General features: G+C 37.9%; 1 protein-coding gene across 1 annotated transcript; it reads left to right on the top strand.

Moving 5' to 3' along the window:
* Positions 1 to 514: 514 nt before the first annotated feature.
* On the top strand, positions 515 to 11,382 carry LOC311302360 (uncharacterized protein; the record flags this gene model as incomplete). Its single annotated transcript, XM_084428176.1, has 5 exons — positions 515 to 523; positions 621 to 726; positions 1,681 to 1,998; positions 2,580 to 2,731; positions 9,068 to 11,382. The coding sequence occupies 5 exons, from the start codon at positions 515 to 517 to the stop codon at positions 9,176 to 9,178; spliced, it is 696 nt and encodes a 231-aa protein (XP_084284302.1). The 3' UTR covers positions 9,179 to 11,382.
* Positions 11,383 to 13,429: the final 2,047 nt, after the last annotated feature.

Here is a 13,429-nt window from a genome sequence, read left to right as displayed (position 1 = left end):
TAATTTTAAGAACATAAAAAAATACAAAAAAGTCACGTTAGTCTGAAATATGTTAAGGCAGGGCAACGCTGGTTGACCACACATCGTCAAATAATAGCAATTTGTTATCTTTTAAAAATAACATTGCTGTAACTACAAAAAAATAAAACTTATTTTTATACCCTAAGCCAGGGGTGTCAAACTCAGTTCCTGGAGGGCCACAGCCTTGCAGAGTTTAGCTTCTGCTTGCTTCAACCCTATTTAAACACACCTGATCAGCTAATCAAGTCCTTCGGGCTTATTTGAAAACTGCAGGTGTGTGTGTGTGTGTGGAAGCAGGGTTGGAACAAAACTCTGTAGGGCTGTGCCTGTGCCCTAAGCGAAGAACGAAAAAGAGCTCTATGAGAGACTCCATGAGCCACCATTTGCTGTCGACACCCAACGGTCTTTTCTTTTTGTCAACAACGGTCGATTCTCATTGGAGTAAACGAAGATGACGCAACTCTAAAACCTTCTTCTTTAGGTCCATGACTCAATGTCGTTTGTGTGACAAGCACTGCGATTGGCTGCACAAGGAGGGATTTGCGCTGATTGGTTGGGGGTTGTTGTAACACTGATGTGATACTGTCTGTGACGTTTAGAAACTGAAGTCCGTCGAGAACGAAACAGACAAACCATGTCGAGGGCAGCTATACACACCAAAATGTGTTGTAATCGTTTTCTCTTCGGAAACCATCAATGTCACAAGTAAGTAAATGATTTTACAACCCAATACTATGTTTTACATAACAAACGCAGTGGATATTTCGATAGTTCAAATATGACCTGTAAAAATCTAAGTGTGAATATGTACACGACGCAGACTAATATGTTAAGGAACGCCTATACGGTCGAAATTTGAGTCGGACACTTAATATTCACTTTCGGTCTTGTGGAAAATGGCGGGCACGCGCATAGTCATTATTTCAGAAGGCTGCTCGCAACCTTTGCTGTCGAGATGCATTCTATCTCTCTATGTGCCCTTTTTGCCGAGCCCGATTTGTGGGCGGAGTTTTTTTAAGTGAAACCAACGTTGTAACTTGAGGCCAAATTTCCACTGGGCGGGGAGAGTCACCAACTTGGTTTCGAACGCTTCGAAACTGAATCATTTTGCGAATCAATTCGTTTAACTGATTCGAAGCTTTGAAAAGATTCGTTTTAAATGTCTTAAAGACACAGGGTTGATTGGTAGATTGTGAGAACACTTGAAATACTATAGGTAATAGTACAGTAGGTGGCGGTATTCACCTAAAGGTTGTTTGCAATCCGGGACCATCATTAATCAAGAGAAGTTAACTTGGAAATTGCGCTGCTTCCGACGAGTGAGGAGCGGCTGCCATTTTGTCATAACATAAAACGAACTTTAAATAAGGAGTTATCTTATTCAGTGGAATTCTACAAATGACATGTGTAGGGCAGCAAATCTCGTAAAGAGAAGAAACGCGATCCTCTATCACCTGTTGTTAGCATTTAGCATCTAGCGAGTCTTTTAACAATTTTTTTTAAGCTTACACAGGAGCTTTTTCAGAAGATGAATGCTATTTTCAGCATGAATTTTGTACTTTTATCGGGTATGTAGACTGATGATGATTTAATAGGTTGATGAAAAAAGTGCTGTCAGTTTATTCCTCATTAGTCTAATGCACTGGTTCTGATTTGCAGCTCTGGTTGTTGCTGGGTCGAAGTTCGAGGTGATCGATGGACAGAATGTTACAATATCCTTCGACATCGATGAAGTGGAGAAAGCAGATGAAGTGAGAATAACTTTTAAAGAAGACAAGAAGGAATATGCTGTTCTTATTGCGCAGAAGCCTTGGGTCTATGATGATCCTCCCAGACCTGGAGTTTCACTGATATTAGGAAAAGGATGTTTATCAGTAATCATTCAAGATGTGGACATCTCCAGATCAGGACTCTATAAAGCAGAAGCCTACACTGGAAAGAAAGTGTCTGAGGGGAATGCTACACTTGTTGTCAAGAGTGAGTATATTACTATAATATGTCTGTTTAACTGTAATGCTCCAGGATCAGGATTATGGGAAAAAAAAAAACAAATGGTCATGATTGTGCTCATTAAGTTTTTGAAATTAAGTTGATGTTACACCTACTCTAGCTGGAATGAATTGCAACACTGCAAAGCATTTTATCTAATCTAAATGTTTTTATAAATCACACAACATCACTTAAAACTGCTGAATCCAAATAAACAAGGGTTTTTTGCAAAGGTCTCAGTTGAAAACGATTATAAGTGATACAATTATAAGTGATAAGATTTAGGTGATGTAAAGAATCAGATGTCTTAGCATTAACTCATGATTTATTTTACGATATAGAAAAGAGGGGGGGGGGGGAAACTTGCTTACATTATTTCTTAAAAAAATGGTTTAAAGCTGTGCAAACACATCAGAGACAGAGCTAAATCTTGTCTGATAGTTTGGCAGATGGTAACAGTTGCTAAAGTAGGATTGATCATTAATGTTTTAAGGTGGTTGTAAGGTAATGGTCATTTGATTTGAGTGTATATTCCTCTTAATTAATTCTGCTCCTGTTGTCTCTTACAGAAGCTCCAGTTTCCTCCACTACATCTCCTCCACACTCCTCCTCCAGCCCAACACCTCTCAGCTCCTCTGACCTACACTGGCTTTATGCTTTAATTCCAGTCTTCTTCATCATCATCATCATCTTGTGCGTTTGCTCCTGGAAACATGGGATGGCAAGTATTACTTAAATTTAAGCTTTTAGTGATGGATGGGAGCAGCACTGTGGTTCTAATGATGTGTTAAGCTGATAAGATGTTGATATTAAAGTTATTATAAAGTGATTCCTATGGTTTGGATTGTAGAAACATAAAGAGACAAAACGACACGCATCATAATCTGAAAACCTCTTCCACAGGGGAGAAAACAATCCAACCGTCTCCATTGACTTTGTATTGCGTGAAGCCTCCTCCTTGTCATTTCTGACTTACAACAAAAAACAAAACAATATCTAAAAGCTGCAGTGTGCCAGGGTGTGCAGCAAACAAGCTAAAAAAACCAGAACTAAGTTTTATAAGCTGTCGACCCCAAAAAACAAGTGACAAAGGCCAATTGGGATACAGGCAATTGATAGAGTGTAACGTGTCCTATTACTCTGAGGACGAACTTACAGCCACTGGAGAGGAATGTAATCGGTGACAGGATAGCTTAGCTTACAGAAATATAGGCTATATATAAAACTGACATTTGGATATTCGACTTACCAGTGACAATGTTTACTGCACACGTAGTGTATTTCTAGTGCATACTGAGTGTCAGGATCCCTCAATTTACCCATTTGTTCCATCTGATGCTTCAGGTCTTATTGCCTGTATCCACTTTTGTCCCCTTAAGGCTGGTTTTTATGGTTCGGTAGCTTATAAAAACCTAGTTCTGGGTTTTGTAGCTTGTTTGCTGTACACCCTGTCACACAGCAGCTTTTAGATTTTGTTTTTAGTTAGATGGTGGATGTGGCTTAAATGCGTTCGGTCTCTATGTAAGGTTTCATCCACTGTTTTGAGCCAACATACCCAGCCGATAATCGATATGCATCTTTATTCCTTATATACACATTTGACCACATAATGCTTTTGTAAAATTATTGATGGTAAAATTTACATGCAGCATTTTAAATAAATGCTTTGACTCTTTTCAGCATTTTAGATTTTTAACTAGGGCTGGGACGGTATGGATTTTTTCTTACCGCGGTTGAAAAGCAAGAAATTCCCGCGGTATTGCGGTAATCTCAGGTAGTGTTTATGTGCTTTATTTAATGTTAAAAGCATGCAATGTGACTTTGAATACTGTTTAGTACTCCAGCTTTGTAGCTGTAAAAGCAACAATGGATAATTCACCTCAGATCTTGAAATTAAACAAATGGAAACAAGAACGTTCAAACTGTGAACATACAAGTGTATTCTTTGACAAATATTGTTTTAGTAACTCAGTAGCCTATGTATTTTTAATAATGTTTAAATGGTGTAATATTTGTGAATTTGATTATGTAGCCTACTTATCCATTTTCTTGCAAGTGCCGTCAAGATTACTCTCTGGTGCTGTGAGTGTGCACTTGCCGCGACTCCGCGAGGGTTGACAAATGCGGTCTTCACGTGAGAGAATTCTGTTAAATAAGCACGTGCAATTAAAAGCTGAGGTCCTGCTTTTACTTTTTTTATTTATTTACGGTGCGGCTTAGACGCGGCGTCCGTCGAAAATAGACTAGGCGCCTATCTTTATCGAAGCGGCGCTGAGGGACGCTTCTGAAACGCGCCGCGTCGTGGCTGTTGTAAACACAAGCATTGACTAGAGTGGGCGCGATCAGCTCCGGTAGACGCGTCGCAGCCGTAACACGCCACAGAGTGTAAATAAGGGATTACAGTCAATAGCCTACGAATGGAATGTTATTATGTGTCATGAAACAACTTGCGAACGGTCGGATTTGCTCCATCTTTTGATGATAAGTTTTGTTTAGAAAACCTTGAATCCATGTAAGACACAATGTTATTAGACACAATCCATGTCATTAGAATCAATGAATCCATGTCATTAGACACAACGTGAACACATGTGAAGGCCAGTGTTTATTTATTTATTTTATTTTATTTTTATTTTTTTGCGGTGATGACGGTGACGAGCTCAGACCCGCGGTAGGTATCACGTGACCGCGGTAATGCGGTAACCTTCCCAGCCCTATTTTTAACTTGTATATCCTTTCTTAAAATGCCAGTACACACAGTTGTGGTGCTGAGACTGAGAACACACATTGTATTTGGTCTCATATTTGTCACCAGTTGTGCTTTGTGTGCTTTATTGCACATTCACAAACACACAGTTACACGCTGATGTAGTGAAGCATATGGTCACAAAATCACTCAACCAGGATTCACTCAGACCTGGAAAACCTGGGAATCTTACAGAGTTCAAAAGTGTGATTCATGGACATTCATAGGATCTTCTGAGGTCTTAATTCCTACAGACAGACACAGTACATTTTAAACCTATGCTTGGGTCTAAAATATTTCTGTTGCTAGAAGACGACTAAGCAAAACTGTGATCGGGTCACCGGAAGCAGATCTTAATAACGATTTAACAGGTGGACAAAACACACACTTCCTTACTTCAGTGAAAGTACAGATATACTGGTCAGGTATTACTCCGGTACAGGTAAAAGATGTAAAGACCGATTTTTACTCAAGTAAAAGTACAGAAGTACTCGTTTTTAAGAGTACTTAAGTATCAAAAGTAAAAAGTAAATGTCAATGCATTGTTTTATCATTGTTGTATGTAATACTTATAGTATCTTATGCCTCTGAAGCAACCTAGTGAATACACCTACCAGTTACTATTATCTGAGGAGCTTTCAGAATGTTATAAAACCAGAAATTGTAGAAATTAAACGACTTAATTGACATAAAAAGACAGCCATATTTATCTGACTCTGATATAATTAATCTGACTCCATTAAAGTTGTTGTTGTTGTTCTTTAACCTCTTATTCTTTAAAGGTAAAGGTCTTAGAACTGATAGGAAAAACTTAGGATTTAACCTGAACGTTTAGATAACGAAAGTTATAATCACTTTAGCTTTCAACATGATCAGTGATAAAAGGAAAGATTCTCAAAGCCTTTAAAGCAGGCAAAGTTATTTATTAAGTTACATGTTTAAATATACAGACACACATATATAGAGTGGAACAACATACTGTATAGAAACTCAGTTGTAACAAATAATGCACTAATGTGCAGAAGAGGCTGGAAAAGCCTTTCTTGTAGTATGAGGTTACACACCGGTGTGCGGGAGTGCCTTTCTCCTAGATCAACAGTTAAAGGGTTAGTTCACCCAAAAATGAATATTCTGTCAGTAATTACTCACCCTCATGTTGTTCCAACCCCGTAAGACCTTCGTTCATCTTCGGAACACAAATTAAGATATTTTTGATTAAATCTGAGCGCTGGCTCACTCCTCCATAGACTGCTAGGTGACCGAAACTTGCTGGCCCAGAAAAGTTATTAAAGAGATCGTTAATATAGTCCAAGTGACTACAGTGGCTCAATCTTAAGTATATCAAGTGACGAGAATACTTTTTGTGCGCAAAAACAAACAAAAATAACGACTTTATTCCACTATTCATTTCCTTCTATCTGGACCTTGAGTTGGTTCACGTAGTGTTTTTGCGCAGCGCGTCTGTGTTGCACATCACCACGTAGGCTCACTATTGGCCGATGCTGGTCATGTGTGTGATGCGTGTGACGTGTAACACAGACGCGCTGCGCAAAAACACTACGTGAACCAACTCAAGGCCCAGATAGAAGGAAATGAATAGTGGAATAAAGTAGTTATTTTTGTTTGTTTTTGCGCACAAAAAGTATTCTCGTCGCTTGATAAACTTAAGATTGAGCCACTGTAGTCACTTGGACTATATTAACGATCTCTTTAATAACTTTTCTGGGCCAGCAAGTTTCGGTCACCTAGAAGTCTATGGAGGAGTGAGCCAGCGCTCAGATTTAATCAAAAATATCTTAATTTGTGTTCCGAAGATGAACGAAGGTCTTACGGGGTTGGAACAACATGAGGGTGAGTAATTACTGAAAGAATTTTCATTTTTGGGTGAACTAACCCTTTAATATCTTTCCTTCTTATACCCTGAGCAAAGAATTGAACATGAGTGGAATACCGACACCAAACCGACCGACAGGAAACCAAAAGATGAGGCAAATGTGTGGAGATCAAGAGGGGGAGAAGAACATTAACATTCTCCTCAATGCATGTTTAAGCAATAGTACCTAGATTGTACATTAGGATACTTTAATATCTCTTAAGTTCATCACCATTCATTTCAGTTTATAAGCTGTCAGATGAGACCAAACATGGCATAGTTACATATTAGTACTAGTAAGTAAGCAGTATGTAGTTGAAAGCACATGTTCGGTGAAGCAAATGGTACAGACGCGTGATTGAGGTGCAAACGACTCTGTCTCTCCTGACAGAACCATCCTGTGCCTGGAGTGTCCCAACAGTCCTCCATCAGCATATTGATGAAATCCCCTTGTGCTAGATAGGCATTCGCATACTGTGATGAAGACCATTGTGCCACGTTTAATTCACATGTATACCTTTAAAAGGATTTTTGAAGTACTAGGGCGGTAAAGAGTTCTGCCCATATGTGCTCAGCCCTACAGCTTTAACACACAGCAGAACAGAAAGAGCTGTCTGCCATGGATGCACACACTGCACCGAGGATCTGTCTTCATCTATTTTGCCACCAGTTGATTAGTGTTCAAAGAGAATGATGGGAAATCTCTGAACTTCACGACACGTGACCTTACAAGAGTGATCACTGATAGGCTGTCTGTCACCTGCAGAACACCAATCACGTTTTAGAGATGGAAAAAAAAACATCCCCTGACTGACATTACTTTCTACTCAAGGACCTTGACAGAAATACAAAGTACGATATTTGTCTTTCAAATGTAGTGATGAAGTTAAAGTAGAAAGTTTCCATAAAAAATGCTTTAAGAGTATTTAAAAAATACTCAAAGTGTACTCAAGTAAATCCTCTTCAATTTAAACAGGGTCAAAGAGTTTGAGCCACTTCATGTTCTGTGGACGCGTGCGCATTTTAGTTTTGCTTTTAAATTAGCGATTTAAAAACCCCGCGGGGTGATACCGGTGCTGTCACACGTCGATTAACCGGTGGGAAAATATCCTCACCGCCACATCCTTAGTAACCACATCAGTTGGCCAAATCCAAATAATATTTCATTTGGATTGTAAGGGGTGTTTTAAACTTTTTCTAATCCGATCGAGAGGACGGATGGAAACCCGAAACTGGAAAGGACTGCGCATGTGCAATGATGTAGAAACGGTGTAATGAAGTTTTATTATATAGCGCCTTTACATAGCTCAAGGTCGCTTTACATTTGTACATTACAATACATTTACACACCCGCACACACATTACAATCACATTAGGACACATAGTCTAGTCACATTATCCAAAATACACGTTAAATAGATGTTTTTAGCTGAGTCTTGAATGTAGCCACAGATGAGATATTACGAAGTGTAAGGAGTAGTGAATTCCAGAATTTAGGAGCATTAACACTAAATGAAACGAGAGATGGACAATAAACCAAGTTCAGCTGATCTAAGGGCAGGGTGTTAAGAGTACAGTAGATCAGACAGATATGGAGGTGCAAGACCATTTAATGCCTTAAACGTTAGAAGTAGTACCTTAAAGTGAATACGTGAAGGTCATGAATCAGAGGAGTAATGTAATGAACAAGCTGTTGTTGTTAAAGTGTAATGAGTGTCCTGTCATCCTAAAATTCTCCTTAAACTCGTCGTTTGTGAAGTGGAGCTGGACGATGTCCCACCAGTGCTTGTTTCAGACTCTCATCCACTGATGCTTTGTGTTAGGAGCGTGAAGAGGAGCTTTTACTGCGTGATGAACATAAGCAGCACGACACAACGGTTCATGTGCTCGTCTCCTAATCAGGACCTGAAATAAATACAGATTAAGTCTGCTCTCTAAAACAAGGAAAAGAGACAAATATTAGGAAAATAGTTAGTATATGCGCTAACAGCGGGGAACTGTATATTCCTGCAGTGTGTTAGCATCATCCATGTAAACGCTACGTTTGGATCAATCTATTGGAATAAATTAATTCTGATTGAAACAAAAGATGTCCCTGTAAACGGAGCTATTGTCTCCAAAAACAGGCCTTTTACTGGTGACCATTAATTTACTGTTCGTATTTTGTCGACGTATTCAGTGTGAGTGAAAGTGAAAAGTTGATCCTTAATTGAAAATCAAGTATATTCATGTGTGAAGCCAGTGGATCAGACAGAATGATTTAGTGAAGGTTAACTTAGTAAATAATTAGCTTGTTTTTGAATATTTCAAATAACAGAATGTGGTTTAAATGTATAAATTAAGCTTTCTTTGGCAACATTTTATTCGATTTTTGGTTTACACGTCGTCTTGTATTTGTGTTTTTCACTAAGCCCAGTTTTCTGTTGTTTTCTTTACAGATCCCGAGTTTTAAAAGAAAGAAAGAATTGGGATCCAGATCCAGTGACTGTGTGTCCGTCGCCATGAACGGTTGTGGAGAAAACACTGAATCTCTTCTCACGGAGACCTGAGTGTCTTAAAACACTAAATAACATTACAATCACTTTAGCCTTGTTCAAAATGCCAGTCCAAATCAGATTTTTTTGCATATCTGATCATATTTGGTAAATGTGAACTACAAAAATGTTATGTACTGCACCTTTAAACATTAGCCCCAGGTTTCACAGACCAGGCTTAAGCTAGTCCCGGACTAAAATACATGCTTGAGCTGTTTTACCTGAAAGCAACTCACACTCACATTTCTAAAAGCATGTCAGTGTCATTGTTTTGTCTCGAGATTCACACCAGTAATGTTTTTTTCTAAGGCACATTTATAAAAGCTGCTTAAATCAGTCCTAATTGAACTAAGGGCTAATCCTGGCTTAATCTAAACCCTGTCTGTGAAACCGGGCCCAAATGTGTTTGTCCAGCACCATGGCTAGATGTAAGACAACATCTGTGTTGAAAACCCCTCAGGTATTCCAGAAAATAAAGACAATCATTTAGATCAGATTCCAATCACAAATAATCTGATTTGGATTGAGTGTGAATGTAGTCTTAGATGCCAATGAACTGCCAAACTATCAGATGCTGTTATTATTTCAGTGTGGTGCTCGTGCTGAAAGTACAGCTGAAGTCAATCGCAATCGCAAATTCAGTTCTCTTTCACAGCTACACACACAATTATGTCAAAAAGCACATCATGTCGACTGGAGCATTAAATGTAAACTCTATATAGTGTTTTTTTTTTTTTTTTTACATTTTATTCAATTTCGGTAGGGCCTATTTTAAGTATTCTTACTACATGGTAAATAAACCTGCTATTGTGCCTGAAAAACTTCAGTTTATTTAATTTGTATATTTTTTTTTTCTATTGTATTTGTTATCCTATTGCTTGTAATTTGCCTCTTTGTTCCTATTTTAAATATGAAAATAAAAAAAATTGCCTTCCTTGCTGTAATACAGAAGTCTGTGTAATGATTGTAGTCAGCTTTAATGGACTTCAAAACAGAAACAGCCGTTCACTGCCATTATAAAGTTGGAAGAGCCAGGACATTTTTAAATCTAATTCAGATTGTATTCGTCTGAGAGAAGAAAGTCATATACACCTAGGATGACTTCAGGGTGATTAAATCATGGGATAATATTCATTTTGGGTGAACTATCCCTTTAACTTGTGTAATAATCAAAGCACTAGCCTCAGCTTTATGAATGTTAGAGGGAAGCAGCAGTGGCGCTTCTAGACCACAGTAACATTCATCTCAACCTATTTTCAGTATTATTTCAAGTCATTTTTCAGCTCATGCATCACTGCAATCTCTAGAAGTAAGCTAATCAAACAATTTCAACTCAGATGAATCTGTCAAATCAATAATGATAATACAATTTTAGCATCTAAGCACATCTAGGCACTTAATCTCCTAAGTGGCAATTTTGTCATTGTTTTGGAGCACACCGGCTTATTAATACCTTAAGACTGACATATTAACACTAAAAGCTAAAAAACTTACATTTTGATTTCAGGGGGCCTTTAAATACATTTGTCTACAGTTTAAGATGACAGCCGTTATTGATGCAATACACATTTGTTTCAATTTAAAAGTACATGCACAAAAATCAGACAAAGTAACATTGAAGTTATTTCATGAAAATGTGGATTTATACCTTCACAACACAAATTATACTATTAATATTTTCTTGTAAGCTGGTATTGATGCTAATAATCTGTATTTTTAATTGTTTTAAGAAGTGCAGTTATACAGCTTTTATTATATTGTTGAGATTGCAGGTTTGATGAATCAGAGATGAACAAACGCTTCTACAGCAGATCTTCAATCAGATCCACACATTATGATTTATGTTTGGATACGCGTATACTTGCAGTCTTTATAAAGGGAAAATAATTGGTCTGAATTTGAAATTCTCCCACAGATGAAGCACACGTCTCTTTACACAGGCATCGCATGACGGCACTTTATTTAAGAAAATCTGGCTTGTGGTTGAAGTGTATCTTTCTCTTTCCCTGTTTCTTTCGTAGTGTGAACATAGGCCTATAGATTCAGTGTGCAGGTGTTACAGATGCTATTCAATCTCTCCATATTTCAGTGTCAGACAGGGAGAATTGAACAATTTGCAATGCAACAAACTTTTATTAAACATGCAATTTATAACTTGTTGCAACCGTCCCCAACCCTATCAGCCATGACAGAACATCATATTCCTGCTAGACACACTGACTTTGACACATGTTAACCATGTCACTTAGAAGTCAACAAAATAATAATTCAAACTAAGTAAGTTTTGATTAATTCATACAAAATGTCAGGACAGTATGACAAAAATACATCTCATGAAAAAAATGTAATTTCATACCTAAAAACAAGTTTTGTTCAATAAATGAAGCAGCAGATGTTTAATATGTCTACTGTCTTCTTGGTGGGGGGAGGGTCTAACTGTGCAAGTACAGTATGAGTGTCATCACTAGCTTAATTCTGACGTTGCAATTGTCCCCTGTTGCTCCCCTACTTTATTGTTTTTAGTCATAAGTTCTGTACACTAATGCTGCTATTACTGATTTCAGTGTCTGTTTTGACCATATAGCCTAGCCTACTGTAAAAGGTTATGACTGATATCCGACCGCGGGGTTTCAGTAACAATGTACCCGGTTTAATTTGTGATATATTAAATTAGGCTATTTATTTATAATTTAGCTATTTTTCAGTTTAAGTAGCCTATAGTTTAAGTTTTTATTTCTTCCCAGTTAATAATTCTAGAGCTTCAACTTAGCCTATTTCAGTCTATTGCAAGGCAACATTTCCCATTTTCGTTACCTATATTAATATTATAGGCCCATTTTATGTAGCCTAATTTCAGCTTTATTTCAATTAACTTTAAATGCATTAATAGTTTTATTTACGAATTATTTAGGCTGCCGGTCCGGGACACCATTAGGCCGGGAGTCGCAAGTTTGATTTACATATTCCCGCTTTTTGGTCTTCTTTTCCTGACTATAGGCCTATAGTCCATGTCATGATAATAGAGTTATTGACATTTCAGCACTTTGTGACGACAGCGACATTAATAGTTTTAAGATTAGCCTACAGCTCGTGTGAATTGCACAAAAGGAATTAAATTTACAATATGTATTTTTTTTCCACCGCTAATGGTCGCTAACTCGTCACACTGAAAAAAAGCATATAAATAATCATTCAACTCTGATTAGGCATAGAGTTAACAGAATGTGTGCCAACGCAGCCATACTGTGCTGCATAGTGCATAGCCTAGGTGAACCAAAACAGCTATTCATATTTTCTTTCCTCAATTTCCGCATGAGTCATGAGTTAAGCATCAATGCACGTGTTTTATATCAATAGTTGCAGCAGAAGCACCTACTACGTAGACGTGCTCTGGTCATACTATGATGACACACTAATAGTCCATATGGCAAGCCGTTTTAACTTTTATTAATTTCCAGGATACTAATTCTAGATATCAACAATTACATTTTTGATATCAACAATTACATTTTTGATATCAAGAATTCAATTGTTGATATCGGAAAGTAAATTGTTGATATCAAAAATGTAATTGTTGATATCAAAAATTTAATTATTGATATCAACAATTCATATCCTAAAAATGAATAAAAGTTAAAACGGCTTGCCATTATGCCGCCTCCAGCATGGGCTTCAGCGGGTGGTCAGATGACAGCTAACCTTGTTGCCTTACAGTTCATAAGTTTTCTTGCACCTCTCAGTGACGGATTAATTCGTAAAACTTCCTCAGTTAGCCTACTAAAGTTTGTCAAACGAATAACTAAAGTCTGTTACAGCTCTGAACATTATGGTAGAAAAATCAATAATAATTGCCATTTTCTTATGTTTTATCCTGTGCCATTCGTTCAGTGGATTATTCGCTGCACCCGACCAGACCACTTCGAAAGGTAGGCTAAGAGAATTGTCTTTATAGTTTGCTACGGATTTTTAATAATAAGCGTTTACTTAAGTGTGCAAAAATTCCTCATTCATTGATTTAAGTTATGTTTTTTAAGCTTTACTGTTGCTGGACAATGGCCAAAAACTTCCAAGGAATGTGTTTCGGGCGCGTGACCACGGGAAGAGACTCCGGGGAAGAAGACCTTGGACACGCTGGGGGGATTATGTCTCCCGGCTGGCCTGGGAACGCCTCGGTGTCCTCCCCAGAAGAGCTGGAGGAAGTGTCTAGGACTAGGGAGAGGGGAGTCTGAGCATCTCTGCTAAGACTGATGCCCCCACGACCCGGCC

The sequence above is a fragment of the Rutilus rutilus genome (assembly GCF_951802725.1).
Source record: "Rutilus rutilus genome assembly, chromosome: 13".
Classification (NCBI taxonomy): Eukaryota; Metazoa; Chordata; class Actinopteri; order Cypriniformes; family Leuciscidae; genus Rutilus; species Rutilus rutilus.
The sequence above is the reverse complement of the archived record's forward strand: the minus strand, read 5'-3'. Positions and strand labels throughout refer to the sequence as shown.